The 18,003-nt window shown below is 41.6% G+C and overlaps 1 protein-coding gene across 4 annotated transcripts; it reads right to left on the bottom strand.

Moving 5' to 3' along the window:
• Positions 1-2,097: 2,097 nt before the first annotated feature.
• Positions 2,098-16,759, bottom strand: CLDN12 (claudin 12). Of its 4 annotated transcripts, none has more exons than XM_030550518.1 (3): positions 16,532-16,759; positions 11,978-12,046; positions 2,098-5,841 (listed from the first exon to the last, which is right to left on the bottom strand). In XM_030550518.1, exons 1-3 carry the CDS (start codon positions 16,738-16,740, stop codon positions 5,082-5,084), a joined length of 1,038 nt encoding a protein of 345 aa, XP_030406378.1. In that variant the 5' UTR covers positions 16,741-16,759; the 3' UTR covers positions 2,098-5,081. The 4 variants fall into 4 exon arrangements, 2 of the variants coding, with proteins under 2 accessions (XP_030406378.1, XP_030406379.1); XM_030550519.1 differs by lacking the exon at positions 16,532-16,759 and adding an exon at positions 14,526-14,642; XR_003998789.1 differs by lacking the exons at positions 2,098-5,841; positions 16,532-16,759 and adding exons at positions 5,848-5,962; positions 14,526-14,649.
• Positions 16,760-18,003: the final 1,244 nt, after the last annotated feature.

Genomic DNA, 18,003 nt, shown 5'->3' with positions numbered 1-18,003 from the left:
GTGTTTGCACCACCAGCATAGAAGGAGTGAAAAGTGTCTTTAGCAGCCCCTGCAAACATGAAACATCTCACACCAGCTTATGATAATATCAAAGCAGACCCAGTAATACTTAGTGGTATCTGTGACAGGCAGCATGCAAACTTTTGGGGATCCTCATGCCTCTGATGTACCCCAAATCCCAGTTTCCCTAATAAAGTGAAGAAGCATCAGCTGAGATATTGTTAATATCTGGTAACCAATCCAGGCATTGGAGAGATGTGCGAAAGGTAAGACCCAGAAGACTTCCTTGCATAGCACAGAAGAGTTGTGAGAGGAGATAAGAATTCTGTTGGGAATGTGAGTCACTATATAACAAAGGCAGCTATGCCGCAGTATTGCTAACACAGGCCCTTAGAATGACAAGGCAGGCTCTAGGTAAACAAGCTGTTAAAATGAAGCTCAGGGAATCTACATGGGTGACCTGTGAACTAATCCTGGGGCTGCAGGTTTTATTTAGTAGGTTATAGATGGTTTGGTATGTATGTCCAGCCAGCTCAGAAGCATTTTGCATCATACTATCTTTGTTCTGATGTTGTCTACAGCCTAATAAATTAGACCTTTCTGAGGTGTTTTTCTTTTGCTTAAGGCAAAAAGCCCCTGGCAGTTAGTGGTAGGAACTGAGGCCCAGCTGCACTTGGCATGAGAAAACTTGTGTGAAAACCATGAGGAGGTCTAGTCCCTGAGAGATATTACTTTGACCAATGCTCAGACTAGCAGCTCTTAGGGGAGCCACCAGACAATGCAGCACCGAGCCCTCAATACAATCATAGTCCTTAGCAGACTTGTCTTGCAGGACGTGATAAGCAGATTATGCTTCAAAGGATTATTGGTCCTCCAGAATCCCACATCTCCTTAGCGCAAAAGGTTACTATGGTGTCTTGTTATACTGCAGGGGCCATCTTGGTTGTCAGGTAACTGGGACTAATGTGCCAGAAGGAATTACAAAACCGATGGCCTAACAGTAATTGATGTAAGAGTAGCTACAAGCCCAGCTAGCTGCTCAATTGCAGCTACCAGCCTAACTGGCAGGCTAGGAATAACAGCAAGCCCAGAAACTCTGGGTGCCCAAGCTTGCTATCTCCTGCTCAATTTGCAGCACCAGCCGTTAATTCCAGTTTCCAGGAACCACAATGGGTCCTGGGCCACAAGCGAGATGCCACAGGCTCAACAATTGGCCCTGCTCACACTGGAAGCTGTGAAAAATCAGAGATAGCTGCTAGAAGATGGGGAGCTACCGCCAGAAAGAAAAGGTCAGGTAGAGCTGGTGACATCCCCCCACAACCTCCAGGCAGGACGGAAAGGTGAGGAATTAATCTGACGACTGATAATCTTTTTTCTTAAACTGATCCCTGTGAATCAATTAGAACAAGCAACTCCAGAAAGCATCATGATTGTGTACAGTCACATTTATCTCAAGTAAAGCTGTGGCAAAAAGTCCTGCTACTGCAGTGAGACTCTCAAACCTTTTTTACTGGTGACCCCTTTCACACAGCAAGCCTCTGAGTGCGAGCCCACTTTCTAAATTAAAAATACTTTGTGATGTATTTAACACCATTATAAACGCTGGAGGCAAAGCAGGGTTTGGGGTGGAGGTTGACAGCTTGCGACCCCCGCCAGGTAATAACCTCACGACCCCCTCAGGGGTCCCAACCCATTTGAGAACCCCTGTGCTACTGAGACCATTCCAATGAGGAAATGTTCCTGGTATCCCAAGTCAGTTGTCTCCTGCCTATTATTTCTTTTAGTCTAATTTTCTGTTTAAAATCATGGGGAAATATTAATAAATATCAAACTTTTGGATGGTGACAGAGCCAACAATAGGCAGAAGGAATTTATAAAAGATTAAAACTGGCAGAATTTTTTTTGGAGAGAATTACAAAATGAGTGGCTCTGAGAATGCATTTAGATGTAATACATTAAAGTCAATTAAAGAAGTTCAAAGATTTTCTGACAAAGTCAATGACCAATGGAAGATCATGTAAATAGGTTTTGTATTTTAACGTGTATGGTGCAATTTAAATTTTTTTCTATATAAAAAATCTAAAAATAAACCACATCTGTATGTAAACACATTTTATAAAAAATACATATGTTATGTTTTACATAAAAAGAACCCCTACCATAATTAAACATTACTGAAAGTCAGACTGGAATTCTACTTGGAAAAATACAAGATTTTCATAAACAAAAGAGAGATACAGCACAGCACTCAAAATCATTTCCACCTGGGACATATTTTGCAACTCATATTAACACTCCTTAGTAGATAACCGAGCAGTGCATTTATGAACTATATACAATGCAACATAATATCTTCAACAGAGATAGCCTGAATTGAAACCCAGAAACTTTGGGATCCACAAGCATCACAGCTCAGGCCCATCTCAGAGTTTTACAAAGGTACAATTTTCAGAGCAAGGTTTTATCAGCTTAACAGCAATTTATGCTAATAAGGCCTTTAGTGCAGAAAATCAAAGTCAAAATGCAAAACAGCTGCCAAAAAAACAGAAACTCCACCAATTTAAAAAGATAACTATATGGAACACAACACCATATGCATTTGCTTTCAATTGAAAATCCTCTTTACAGGATAAGAGCCCAGAATCTTATAAGGTGCTGAGCATGTAGAGAAGCTGGGCACCTTCAACTCCTTGTCAAGTCAATGGGAGTTGCAGGCACTGAGCATCGCTCCAGAGCGCTCGGTACCAGGTTCAGGCTCTAGAGGCAGAAGAGACACTGGTCATGGCTCAGGAATGTTTAATGGCAAACTCAAATCATTCAGAATAAGGCCTGGGGGTGAGCCTCCAGCCAGTTTTTCCTTTGCTTTAGTGACCCAGACTAAACAGGCAGCAACATGCACAGCAGAAACAAATATTACAATTATCTGTAGCAGGACAATGAAAATGACCATAAAGCATACTCCATTCTGAAAAATAACTGTATAGGAATGGCCCCACAGAGTTCATGTGTATTATGAGGGCATATAGAATGTGCTCTGGTTGAAAGTAAAACCATATCTTTTCTAACTCCCTGCTCTTCAAACTTAGTCTGGGGTCTAAACAAGGTTGGGGCATTCCTTCTTAACACACTAACAACAGAAAAAAAGATCCTGGGAGGGCATCAGTTGTCCTGTGGAATTTTTATTTTGAGAAGGAAAGATCCCAGCTTGACTCTTAGATCCCAGGTTATGTTTACAAGGCAAGGAACTAGAAACAATTTTTCTTCCATTTTTAAATTGCAAATGGAGCAAATTTACTATAGAGTTAACGAGACACAAATACACAAACTCCACAGTACCACTAACACAAAGTCACTTTTCAGACTGGAACCACATTTCAAACACAAAAAGATTTGAACATATCAGAAACATAGTGAGTCAAATGTCTGTACTGAGAATATCACACTTCAGCATAAGGCCAACATTTTCAGATGTGACCAGTAATTTTCAATGCCCAACCTAAGAAACCTTGATTTTTCAGAGGGTGTGCACTAGCACTTTATGAAAAATCAGAGCCCTTTAATGTGTCTCAAATTAGGGGGTTATAATCACTTAAACTTTGAAAAATCTTAGCTTATGTGTCTACTTTTGAAGCTTACAGATTACTAGGGACCTCATTTTAGAGGGATGGAAACTTCTCTTCAAAGGGAGCCTAGAAAGCAACTTGGGTCTAAAAAACAATTGAATAGGGAGAGATATTGAAGCCAAGGGTTGGAAAGGTGAAATCCTTATCTGTAAATAAATAAGATATAGCCTGAAAAGCCTGACAACCACCGCTTAAAAAAATCCAACAACTTCCCATTAATATCACCTTTGAAAATATAAAAGCTTGTTTTCATTAATATATACATAAGACATCCAGAATGATGAATCTTTCCCCATGTGGTTACAATCTGCTTCCCAGAGAGGCATGTTGATAGCCTGTTTATAATACAGCAAATAGTGTTCAATAGTTTGTAAAACTGTTCAAGGTTTATGCAATACATTTGAAATCTGGAGGACATTCTGCTCCAGAACAGAATAATGCTACAGGAGTTTTCAGTTTAGGCTTGTACTACTTGATGACGACGCCCCTTAAAATACAATATTCAAGTTTTAAACCAAAATGTTTGAATTATAAGTGGTATTTTTAAATAAATCATAAAATGGAAAAATCTGATGAGATTCATAATTTATCAAAATCCACTGAATGGAATGAAAATGCACTGAAGAAGAGCAGGGGGAAAATCCCAACCTCTGAGATTTAGCCTAGGGGAAATTGCAATAGGACTGAGAACTATTAGTTGGGTTGGTTTTTTTAAAATCTCTGATTTTTACTTTGAGATTAAAGGGTAATTTGACACTAATGCTGCATTTGAAGTTCACAAACAGAAGGGTTTTGTTTATGCCCAGTGGAAAACAAAGAACATTGTAACAAGACTTAATTAGTTTGTCCAATACTGTTTTCAGAGATCACATCCCAAAATACATGCAAGGCTTTTTAGCCCATTTCCTACTCATCCTCCTGCTCCAACTGGCAGATCATATTCTTCAGTGTGCCATCCTGCAATGGGAACCGCACCCCACAAAAAGCCCCATTGTCTTTAGTAGGGAAATGCATGGTGGAATGGGTCTACCTATATGGTTCTTATTACAGGATCGGGACCTAGGAATAGCTCATCAACTCAGTAAAGAAGTTCAAAACACCTTTGGTATGAATAAGCAGGAGGAGGAGTGGATGTGCCAGAAGGTCTCTGTAAAAGTTATTTTTGATTAATAGTATATTATTAGCTATTAACAGCATTAGCAGCAGTCAATATTTTCTAGGAGTAAATTCAAAGAAGAGATTGGTCAGAAATACATTAAAAAGTAACAGACTTAAAAATATTATGGACCTAATTCTCTATGGTCTTCAACCTTGTACAGTCTGATTTGGGAATATATTACATCCACTTTGCACAGGTGTAAATGATTAAACATGGGGCAAAGCAGCAGAGAATCAGGCCTTCAATTTCCAGGGTTTGAGCCAGGATAAACATTTGGCTTTTGAAACATTTTGTTTTCTTTAAGACGTGTGTGTTACAACAGGAATGTCAATTTCAATGGCAGAGAGACGAGATCGTGCAGAATAGGGCTGGGAGGCATAGCTGTGCATGCTCGAGGCATGGGAATAGAGAGGCTGCCAGAATGGGGATGGTAAGGTTTTGCATGCACAATACCACAGAAATAACAGAACTGAAGTGAAAAACAGGCCTCCTGCACTGGCAATGGTAATGTACACTGAAATATCAAAGGTAAAAACTGGCTCATATTTTTTGTTCAGGTAGTTGTTATAAAAAATTACCCAGATTGATGGTGTGAGACAAATGGCACATGCAAGTAGAAACAACAGACCAGCCACAAGGTGGCAGCCTGGACTATTTACAAGACATTTAGCAAGTTTGATGTTTGGTACACTTGACACAAAGGCTGTGTTACACATGCCAATCAAACACAGCAGCAGAGCAGAGACAGCAGTTAGCATACTACAGGGGAGCGCAAATTGGAGAACCCGTAAATCCAGCTGATCGACTGCCGTGTACCACTCTGTGTCATATATCACACAGTCTCTGGTTCCATCAAAGCGTGCACACTTAATCCAGAGTCCAGTGTAAACTGTCAAATTCTTTTCATTTTTGTTGAATGTGTGCAGCCTCATCAGTCTCCAGTTCGGAAGTAAAACTGCAGCAAAAAGTCCTGCTACCGAGGCTGTTCCACTGAGGAAGGCCAGTACTGTCGCTGCATGAACATCCTGGCAGCCCATGTTGGCCCACAGAAAACACTCCCTGTGATGAAAAGAGATCGGTGCAGAAGGGAAGAGTCTTAAAAGGAATGTTTTAACATAGCAGAAGAGCAAACCTCAGGACCTTCTTCTCCACAGCCATGCACCATGTGGAATCGTTTACACTAGTGTAAAATGAGTGTGAAGTGAGTGTAAAACACTGCCATTTGGATTCAGTAGCTTTTTACACATACTTTGCACAGGCTTAAGCATTGACACAAAGTGCAAAGCAATAGAGATTCAGCCTTGGATAAATTACTGTCAGTAACTGTCAAGCATTAAGAACAAACGATTAACAGCCCCACCTATCAGCGCCTCCCCTCTCTCCCAATCAGCTGTTCCATGGCTGCAGGAGGGGGAGGAGCGAGGGTACAGCAGGCTCAGGGGAGGGTGTGGAAAGGGGTGGAGTGGGGACAGGGCTTGTGGCAGAGCCAGGGGTTGAGCAGTCAGCACCCCCCAGCATACTGGAAAGTAGGCGCCTATACAAGGAGCCGCATATTAATTTCTGAAGAGCCACATGTGGCTCTGGAGCCACAGGTTGGCCACCCCTGATCTCCAAGCACACAAGGGCCTAGAGCCTGGGCTCCAGACTGAGCCCAGAAGTCTACACAGCACTGAAACAGCCCCGCAGCACGAGCCCCGCACGCCTGAATCAGCTGGCACAGGCCAGCCATGGGTGTCTAGTTGTTGTGTAGACATATCCTCACTTACCACAAAGGCACCATTTATACACTACACATCTAGCTGAGGGTAGGCCACACCCTTCTCATCTTCCTCAGAGGAGCACTCTGATGGGAGTTAATGGGACTACCCCATGAGTAAAACAGCCCAAAGGTGCCCCTTTCTCTGTACCACAGTTTACTTAACATACGTCTCAATCTAAATGTTTCGAGCCACATCAGTACATATGAAAGGCCAAGAAATAATAGATAAATTTAAGCTTCTAAATTTGGGAGGTAATATTTGATCTCGTATTAAAGCTAAAATTGTGCCTTGCGGCTTAGACACTAATGGAAAAACAGACACAAGCTCGAGAAGGGCATATCTGTCAGGCAGCTGTGATAAGACAAGTCCCCTGGTGGGAGGGCATTATCAGCGGTGGGGCCACTGGCTATGGAACTCCCTGCCAGAAGAGATGAGAACAAACTCAAGATTTATCACTTTCAGAGGTCAACTGCTAACCCACTTTTTTCACAGATCTCTTTGCAATAACAGAAGCTATAAAAGCAGTTAAGGGCCTTGGGAAGCAGGGAAAGAAAACATGAGGACAGAGAGGTCAGGTCACCTCTCAGCAGCCTCAAATACCTGAGGATCCAAGGGAAACATACAGGTATCTAGTTTTTCCATAGAATACTGGTAGATGTAGTTATGCCAGTGACTCTGTGGCCAGTTCCAGTTAGGGTTGGGCCAGCATGGACACATGGACAGAGGACATCAGTCTCTAGTCTGTCTTTGGCTGCCTTTGGACCATACTACAAGATCTATTTATATTGGCTGGCCTATTACTGTTTTTTGAGTGCCTCCTCTGGTGTTTTTTTTTTTTTTTGCACACCAGCTATTCCTTTCTACCCAACTGTATCTACCTTAGAGCAGCTTAGACACACGTGGCTATCCTGTGCCTGCTGACTCAGGCGTGGGCTATGGGGCCGTTTCACTGCCGTGTAGACTTCTGGGCTCAGTCTGGTGCCAAGGCTCTAGGACCCTGTGAGGTGGGAGTTCAGTTCAGAGAGAATTGACATTTTGTGGTACCATTTTCCTGGTGGTTATTGGATTTGTCTTGCTCCAGACTTGCTTTACTCATAGACTCATAGACTCTAGGACTGGAAGGGACCTCGAGAGGTCATCGAGTCCAGTCCCTGCCCTCATGGCAGGACCAAATACTGTCTAGACCATCCCTAATAGACATTTATCTAACCTACTCTTAAATATCTCCAGAGATGGAGATTCCACAACTTCCTTAGGCAATCTATTCCAGTGTTTAACTACCCTGACAGTTAGGAACTTTTTCCTAATGTCCAACCTAAATCTCCCTTGCTGCAGTTTAAGCCCATTGCTTCTTGTTCTATCATTGGAGGCTAAGGTGAACAAGTTTTCTCCCTCCTCCTTATGACACCCTTTCAGATACCTGAAAACTGCTATCATGTCCCCTCTCAGTCTTTTCTTTTCCAAACTAAACAAACCCAATTCCTTCAGCCTTCCTTCATAGGTCATGTTCTCAAGACCTTTAATCATTCTCGCTGCTCTTCTCTGGACCCTCTCCAGTTTCTCTACATCTTTCTTGAAATGCGGTGCCCAGAACTGGACACAATACTCCAGTTGAGGCCTAACCAGCGCAGAGTAAAGCGGAAGAATGACTTCTCGTGTCTTGTTTACAACACACCTGTTAATGCAACCCAGAATCACATTTGCTTTTTTTGCAACAGTATCACACTGTTGACTCATATTAAGCTTGTGGTCCACTATGACCCCTAGATCTCTTTCTGCCATACACCTTCCTAGACAGTCTCTTCCCATTCTGTATGTGTGAAACTGATTGTTCCTTCCTAAGTGGAGCACTTTGCATTTATCTTTATTGAACTTCATCCTGTTTACCTCAGACCATTTCTCCAATTTGTCCAGATCGTTTTGAATTTTGACCCTGTCCTCCAAAGCAGTTGCAATCCCTCCCAGTTTGGTATCGTCCGCAAACTTAATAAGCGTACTTTCTATGCCAACATCTAAATCGTTGATAAAGATATTGAACAGAGCTGGTCCCAAAACAGACCCCTGCGGAACCCCACTTGTTATACCTTTCCAGCAGGATTGGGAGCCATTAATAACTACTCTCTGAGTACGGTTATCCAGCCAGTTATGCACCCACCTTATAGTAGTCCCATCTAAATTGTACTTTCCTAGTTTATCTATAAGAATATCATGCGAGTGTATGGTTGTATATTTGGGCTGGGTTTCTTTTAGACTCATTTTATATCATAGTTTTACACGGTGATTACATGCTTTCTGTGTGCACTTTAAATATTTGTATTTGATAAGTGCATATCCAAATCCAAAGGAAGTTAGAGACAAGGAACAAAGGGAGAGCGCGGATATCTGGTCCTATTGTGAGCTCACCAAGGAGAAACAAAGACTTTGTAGGATTTATTTGGATAGCTGGGTATATTTTTCTATATTTTTCTAATTGCAAAGAAGAGCTGACATTGTGAGGGAATGGTATAGCCATACAATCCAGCACAGTACAGTGTTCCTTCTCTCCTCTCCAGATTCATAAACCATCACTTCAGCCAATCCAGTATGTTTAAATGAAGAGAGAGGATTTGCTAGGCTGTCAGCGCTTGAGATGAGTGGAAATGCAGATGGTAAACAGGATACAAGTGCTATAAGATGAAGCAGATGATGTTAAAATATAATTTCAAAATTATCTTCCTGGTGTGCGAGAATTAGGAATAGACAAATGGTATCAAGATTCCTGAGAAATGTTTTCAGAAACAGCTAACAACCTCTTTGAAGGATACGTGCTTCATATGCTACTTTAGCATAAATTGCAGCTACTTGTGGACATTACAGAGAATACACCTTCTGTAGTAAACCACCTCTTATATACATCCATGTTTCTATTCATATGCTAATGATGACGTTAAAGGAAACAACGGCACAATAGTTATTTCCAAATCTGTTGTGGCCATGACGACACCACACACAGACAGTAAAAGTTCTATAAGGACCTATTTTGCCTGTAAACCAGCATTCAGATACTATGGTGATGGATGCTACATGCTATGGGGATGGACTCTAGGAAAAGCCATCAGCTAGACTAGACAGATGTCACGGGTGACAAAACACCTTTCCTATTGTTATTGCAGGTGATGGAAAAAGGGAACAGGGGAGTTTGGCAGCTGAAGGAGGGGCTAGACAGGGAATAGGTTCAGAAACGTGGGATATTATGGCATCAGAGATAAGTGACTAACTGGCTGCCCATGTCATCATGGGAGTGGTGTAGAGAGAGAAGTACTTGTAAACTCCCAATTACCCCACGGCCATCCACTGAAATATCCTTCAGGCCTCCCTGCCTAATCCTCATTGTAAAACCTTCCCTACATAGGAGTTGATCCAGCTCCCACTGAAATCAATGGAAAACTTCTATTGACTTCAGTGGGAGCTGAGACAGGCCCTTAGAGATTAACACACGGAGCAGCTTTGCCTGGGCTGGTCCTAGCACTGCCTAGTTTGACACATAGTGGAGTCTGAGGCTCTCCAAATCCCAGAGAACAGAGAGCACTGAGCAGTATCCTCATTGTCCACCGCAGCAGAAAAGACAAAGACTGACCAGTCTTTTGGATGAGATGTAAAACTGACTCACTCACTAAAACTGAGGACCTGACCATTTGTTGTAATTTAGACTTCCCCACCACATGTGCAAGGTTGTTAGCTAAAATATGCTGACCAATTTTTCAATTTAGGTAACTACACTTTAGCTTCTTGTGATTTCAACTGAATAAAGTACTTTCCCTCCCACCTTCCTATTCTAAGTTCTAGTGTTGCTGTGCACTGCTAAATATGAGCTTTGGGTTCCATGGAGCTATACAAGTTCTCTTTACTGAATGGACACCGAGTGTCAACCGTCCTCTCCATCTCTATGAGTGGTTCCTCTTGTACTGTGTGCAGAAGCTGAAACTTGCCACTCTCTTGTTCAGAGTCTTATTCTGCATTCCTCACAACAGTATCTGAGCATCTATCAGCAATACAATGTGCAACATTACTAGCATCTGTCACATGCTTCAGTTCTGCAGTTAGGGAGAGGTCTCCAGGAATCTCAATCTGCAACTTCTCACGAACGCTCCACAACTTATTCAAAAGCCTTAACGCAGGAAAAAAAAAATCTAGAATAAAAATGATTTTATTCTTCACATGTTCAAATATTCAGGCAGGACAAATACTAGTGACAACTCTTATGGAATTTACTGTCACAGAGTGACCTACCCAAGCTTTCCTCAACTGAATTACTCACAGCCCGTTCTTGCTTTCCAATAATAGGAAAGTGAAATGGGAAGAAATATGGTCTTGTGTTTAGAATAGGCACAGAAATCGAGAAAAGAGAAGACTGAGAGGGGACATGATAGCAGTTTTCAGGTATCTAAAAGGGTGTCATCAGGAGGAGGGAGAAAACTTGTTCACCTTTGCCTCTAATGATAGAACAAGAAGCAATGGGCTTAAACTGCAGCAAGGGAGATTTAGGTTGGACATTAGGAAAAAAGTTCCTAACTGTCAGGGTAGTTAAACACTGGAATAAATTGCCTAGGGAGGTTGTGGAATCTCCATCTCTGGAGATATTTAAGAGTAGGTTAGATAAATGTCTATCAGGGATGGTTTAGACAGTATTTGGTCCTGCCATGAGGGCAGGGGACTGGACTCGATGACCTCTCGAGGTCCCTTCCAGTCCTAGAGTCTATGAATCTATGAATCACATACATATATATGTATGCACTTCATTATGCAAATAATAGCAGGGAAAGGAGTGCACATATTGTGTAGACATTGAATCTTTTCCCTCTTCATGGAGGGAAGGTCAAACCACTCTGAGGCCACATCTACACTACAGCATAAAATCAAAATTATTAAAACCGGTTTTATAAAATCGATTTTACGCGTCCACACTAGGGCACATTAATTCGGTGGTGTGCGTCCATGGTCCTAGGCTACCATCGATTTCCGGAACGGTGCACTCTGGGTAGCTCAGTAAAAGAATGAGATCAATAACTTCGATTTCCGTCCACACTAACCCTAAATTGATATAGTAATATCGATTTTAGGGTTACTCCTCTCGTTGGGGAGGAGTACAGAAATCAATTTTAAGAGCCCTTAAAATCGATTTAAAGTGCCTTGTAGTGTGGACGGGTACAGCGTTAAATCGATTTAACGCTGTAGTGTGGACCAGGCCTGAGATAAGGAAATAGCATTCTTGTTTCTCTGGTTATTAAAGGTTTCACTTCTCTTCTCCACTTTGTGGAGTCAGGCAGTTAACTCTAATCACACAGACAGTGGCAATTTGCCCTATGTAGCAAATATTGTTAGGCAGGATGTGGCTTCAATTGCTAATATTGCTCAGAGGTGAACTGCTTGCATAAGGACCGACAATACACACTCACCAAAAGGTATATTCAAATAAAGGAGAAACCACGGCAACTCTTGGGAGCAGAAAAGGTGTGCTCTTGAATCTAGGAAAGAGAACATTATGAGGAAAATGTCAATTGCATGTTTTCTTTTATGTAATTCCAGTTGCAGCATTAAAACAGAAATTCTGAAATGGCTGCAAGCAGGGAAGAGCCAAACCTTCCCCAACACACGGCTTAGAATGCAAGCCATGTTGCCTTTATTGTTAACTTAAATAAATCAACGGAACATGACATTCAGTCTAAGCTTTCCCCAGTCCTAGAGTTTTTCCCTACAGGACCACCTATGCCTCTGCCCCTTCTGTGTGCCAAGGATATTTAATCCCCCTCCTGACGTCAGGGTACCTCAGCAGAAGAGACTTGTGTTGCTGGGGAAGTTTCCAGACTCTTGTCATGGAGATATTCAGATCCCTGAATCTACATTCCTAGTGATACATACATTTCAAGTTGTTATTTCAGCTTTTGATTACCAATTTTGAATTTAGTCACTGAGGACAATAGAAATCTTAAAGACACACAACTTTGTCATACTTGTGGGGATTTCTCCCTCTTCCAAACCATGGAATTTCTCTGGGTGAAAGGGCATAAACTAGGTGTGAAGAGGAAGAACTGATTTTTTTAGGAGAGCAGGTAGAATGTATTGGCTAGTATGTAGATGCTACTGCTGTCTTCAACACTAGAGGTTCTCCAACTTTTTCATTCCACAGACCACAATGGAAAAGGAAGATCCTCTCATGGACTTTCCTTACCCCCATCCTCAGTGCCCTGCTCCCCCAATTTCTTGGTTCTCAGAAGAGCTTTGCTGATCAGTGCTTAGAACAGAGGTGGGCAAACTACGGCTTGTGAGCCACACCAGTGGCTCGGCCCCACTCTGGCCGGGGCACTGGGTGGGGGCCGGACCAGGTGTACATGATTCTCTTTGTCAGTGGATGAACTATGTCAAACACACAACAGTCCCTTACTTCATTATAGACTTAGCCTGTGGGCACAAGTGGGTACAATACTACTAACAGTTACAGAACATTCTGCTTTACCCTAAATGGTAGAGACTTCTCTTCCTGGAGTTGAAGATCTTGAGTTCTAGCCTCACTAGTCAATATGCAGGCTAGGCAGCACCTGTGTGCAACAATGGGGCGCAATTGTTGGACCTGAACAGCTATGCACCCTAGCTGCTTAAGAACTAGTTTTAAATTGTGTGGAAGAGAAATGTGAAATGTATTAGCTAGAGTGTATGTGTAGTACTGCATCCTAGTAGATGGAATGTTAGATCTGCTTAAGTGTGGGATCAAAGGCAACCCTTATATCTGACACACAGAAGCTATAAGCCTTAATACCACTACATATAATAGAGATTCTCTCTTAGCTCATATTTTAAAGAGTAGAGCTGATTAAGCAATGGATAAAATTATTCATTCAGTGCTTATTTAGTGAAGAAAGCATCAATCAGTACATTATTTGGTAAGCTCTCAAGCTGGGTGAACGTTTAAAATAAAAATAAAAAATTCAATGTATTTTTAGCATTTTTAATGACTATATAACCCATTCTATTCCCAAGTCCTAGGTCAGTATTCATTCACGCAGGAAGTCTGCATGTTCTTAGAGGGTAGAATAAATTATGCCTATGCAGCCACAGAATTGCTACAAGAGGAAAAGATACAACTACACAGCCCCAACTTTGCAAACGCCTATAAACAAGTCACATCTAGAGAAGCCTAATATAACACAGATCACAGATTTATAGATAGAGGCCTCAAATTAGTGGGTTTCAGGAATATTCTACACTACAACAATATTTTCAAAAGATTGTGTGAAGTGTAATTATGGTAATTGATCCAAAAAGTGCATTGAGTTATGCTTAAAAATACAGCAAGCACACTAATTCACTAACCTAGAGACCTTTCAGTGAATGCTAGAATATATTACAGTGGGGATATTTAACAATCACAGATACAGTCTCATTTACCAAAACAATTGATTCTACAAACTGAAAGTTAACAAGAGTAAGAAACCTAGAATCTTGCACTATAGCAATACTGGAGAGCCCAGGCTAAAGCTGAGCATATTTCAGAGTATACAAACAGCAAAAGCAAGTGCCTCTTGTGACTAATGAAAAGATGAAGGAACTGTTGTTAAACAGCCTACGACCAACCTCTACGAATGGCAGCACTGCGTGGGTTAGAATGTGAATCAGGGACATAATTATCATCAAAACAACTTCAGGCTGGTGATTCACCCCTCCCCCAACACCGCATTTTTATTATATTTGAATATGATCACCCAGTGATAACGAAAGAGACCAGTTCTCACAGGAAATCTAGGCAACTAAGCTCTCATTTCATGCTATAAAAGTATAAATAAAAATGGATCATCATTACAATTCCGCTTCTCTAGCACCTGCAGATATGCAGCCATGGTTTCTCGTTAGCTGTAAACACTGAAATCCACCCGATTGTGAACAGAAAAGGCAAAAAACCTTATTATGGGTAAATGACTGTAAAGCAAGAACATTACTAATCATACGTACCCCCTTCCTACGCACGCGACTCGTTATTTGCAAATACTAAGGAGCGGCTGGCGTTGCTGTTATTCCTTTTTCTCAGCCTTTCAAGAAGTCGTGGCCTTTCCCAGAAATGCTCAAAGGCTTCTGGGATTGTAGTCCTGCTTCTCCCCTGATGTATAATTTATCCCGGTTTTCAAAACTACAACTCCCAGGATTCCCTCTTGGAACTATTTCCTGTCCAACATCCTTCAAAATCTGCTCCTGCAGTGTATTCCAGCTATGCCACTGTGATGTAACGTGATCAAGCCCTGCAGCCAACCACCATCTTTTGCTAACAGGTAAGGAGGACGGACACACACACACACACAAATGGAACTACATTTGTAAGCAAAAGTTATACAAATAACTGTAAATGCTTCTCAGATGTCTTTTTCAGCATCACCAACCCCCAACAGAAAAAATCATGAGTTAGGTCTCCAAAATTATGTGATTGGCTTAAAAATCATTAAATGTAAAAAATAATAAATTTGGGTTTTTTTATTTTGCTTGTGCCTGAGGTCCAAAAGGCCAAGTTTTCAAGCATTCTACCACAACCACAAGGAGGCTAGAAATTTACAATAAGAAAAGAAAAATCTGAGATTCTCATATAATCCCATAACCCCAGAAACCGCTGCTTAAACAACCAACTAACCATATCCACAACAAATATCACAAAACTCATAGTAAAATCATGGGAATTGTCAGCACTGCTTTTCCCAAGAAGTTTACAGTAGCTTGTCTTCTAGGAACTGTATAATACCTGTCTCTTTTCATCACTAGATTTCAAAGCATTTTACAAAGTAAAGTAAGTATCATTATCCTGATTTTATAGATGGAGATGCAAAGGCAAGGCAAGCTGAAGTTACATGCTCAATGTCATCCAGCAGGCCAGTGGCTTTTTATGGAATAGGTCCAATAAGGGCTCTGTGGGTCATTTGTAGTCCACCTAAGTTTGCATGGGGCAGATCCAGTAAGTATAAAAGATCACTACAGGCTGGAGATCTGATGGGAGAAGAAATGCAGAAGGAAGTGAGCACGGTGGTGCCTTGGTTTTATTTAGCTTGCCTTGTGTAGGCTGAAAATTTCCTTTCCCCTCCCTGTTTCAGAGAGTAGTTTATTTTTTCAGGTGAATAAAAACACCATGACTATTGATATTTGACATTAGGGAATAAAAGAAAAACCAAGGGAAGGTTAAGCTGTTGAACTGTTTCCAAATTCCTCTGACACGAGACAAGGATTGCATTGGGGTGGATTAGGAAGGCTTTGATCCTCTACTGCATTAGCCTGCTATATCTCAGGCCTGTCTATACTTAAAATTCAGGTCAACATAGTTATGTTGCTCAGGGGTGTGAAAAATACATCGAGCAATGCAGCTATTCCAAACTAACTTCCAGTGTAGATGCAACTCGATTAAGGGAAGAATGCTTCCATCAACTTGGCTACCATTGCTTGGAGAGATGGCATTCCTACACTGACAGAAAACCCCTTCAGTCACCGTAGGCTGCCTCTACACCATGGGCTATGCCAGCCTAGCTACAGCACTGTAGCCCTGCTAGTGTAGCCATACCCTCAGTATCCCTTCTCCTGAGCATGCTATCCCAAGGTCTCTTCCCTTCTTTGGTCTCCCCCTTCTTCAGTTTCCCCCTTCTTCATGCTGAAAGGAAAAATGATGGGCTGATCACACTTGCAGGGGAATCCACCATTTCCCATGTTTCTGGCTGGAGAGGCTGGTTGAAGTCTTGACACCTGAACTGAGAAATAATTTACAGCTTCTGCTTCAACTTCTTATAGCACGTAGCACTTAAACTTTAAATGAATCTAATTGTCTGTAAAAGTAACATCCAAACTAGCATCAAAATCAAGAGATACAACCCCCCCCGTGAGATCTTTATTTGAAAATGTCAATTAAAACCCAGAGAAGATAAATTCTTTTACCCTTCCTTAATGGGTTCAATAAAACAATGGATGTTATGGTGTTAACCTTCACTTACAATGAGAGATTCCCATAAATGCTGCTGTTAGTTGAATTACATGGGTCGTCAAATGTCCAATTTTTAGTCATGCTTCTTGCAGCTCCTTCCCCAGTGATTAAAAAAGCAGTTGGATTTGTGTGTGTGTTAAAGGTCTCAGTCACATCCCAATGTACATCACAAATAAGGTCTAAATGGTTCATCAGAATATGGCTTTGAGCAGTCATCATTCACACCCTTATGTGGGTCCCAGGCAATCATGTCTGAACAAGCTACAAGGTCTGTTTGTAAAACAATATTCTTCACCCTGCAGTGAAGTAAATGCAACAGTGAGTCTGTGCTGCAGTGTTCAGCTCCCACTGAAAACACTGATTTAGCCTAATAATGAGGAAATGCAATTAGTGAAGTATTAAAAGTTCATCAGTATAAACGATAAAAGAATTGGATAACAATCAGCAAATTATGGCTTCCTTCCTCGTAATTGCTTTTAAATTTCTAGAGGATTTTACTAATATATAAAAATATTAAGTCTGATGAATCCGGTATTAATTTTGCCTTTGGAAACATGATAGTAGATCTTTGAAGTGGATGACATTGTACAACGAAGGAGTACTAGCTGCTTTTTAGTAACATTTAATGTTTGTTCATTATACAAAACCTGGAACATCAACTTCCCCTCAGACATGCAGAGTTTTTTCCCAAGATAGGATGCTCTCTTGTTGCTTATATACATTACCTACCCACTTAAGTAAAAGGAAGAAGCGTGTATCACAATTAAGACAGGGGATGTGGAATTGGGACTTGTGAGATCTTGTCATTTTTACTTAATCTTCTCCCCCTATGTAATATGGAGGTAGTTCTAGCCCCATGCCTTCCTCTACTTCGGTGAGCAGAGGACAGCAGAACCCAGGAAGTGAAAGTAGAAATGAAGAATGACAGTCCTGTAGTACGCCATGCTCTTCCATGCCCCCACATCAGCCTCGCTCCTATGCCTCAATTCAGATTTCCACCAATTCATAAGTGGGGCCCTACCAATTTCAGGGCCATGGAAAACATGTCAGACCATGAAGTCTGATCTCCCCCTTGCTGCTGGGAGCACCCCAGCCAGGGGCACCTAGCTGTGAGTCCCTGCTGGACTGGGGAGGGACAGGACTTTTCCTTGCCTTGCATGGCAGCTCAAGGGGAAGGAGGGGGCGGGGGGAGAGAAAGTCAACCCACTTCTGGGTACCTTTTGGGTTAGGAGCCCCCAGTTACACCACCTTGAAATTTTAAGCGTAAACAGCTGAAAATGTGAAACTGGCCAATTTTAAAACCATCTAATTGTAAAATTGATCAAAATGAACCATGAATTTGGTAGGGCACTATTCATAAGATAACCAAATAAAGTGATGCTTGAGTGCAGGCCAGATTCTCTGCTACACTCAACTGCAGCCCCTAACACTAGAGAATGCCCACATCCCTGTTGGAAGTTTCCCCTGGTGCAAAGAATGCCC

This window comes from Gopherus evgoodei, chromosome 2, assembly GCF_007399415.2.
Source record: "Gopherus evgoodei ecotype Sinaloan lineage chromosome 2, rGopEvg1_v1.p, whole genome shotgun sequence".
Classification (NCBI taxonomy): Eukaryota; Metazoa; Chordata; order Testudines; family Testudinidae; genus Gopherus; species Gopherus evgoodei.
Note: the sequence above shows the minus strand (reverse complement) of the source record. Positions and strands in the feature narration are given on the sequence as shown.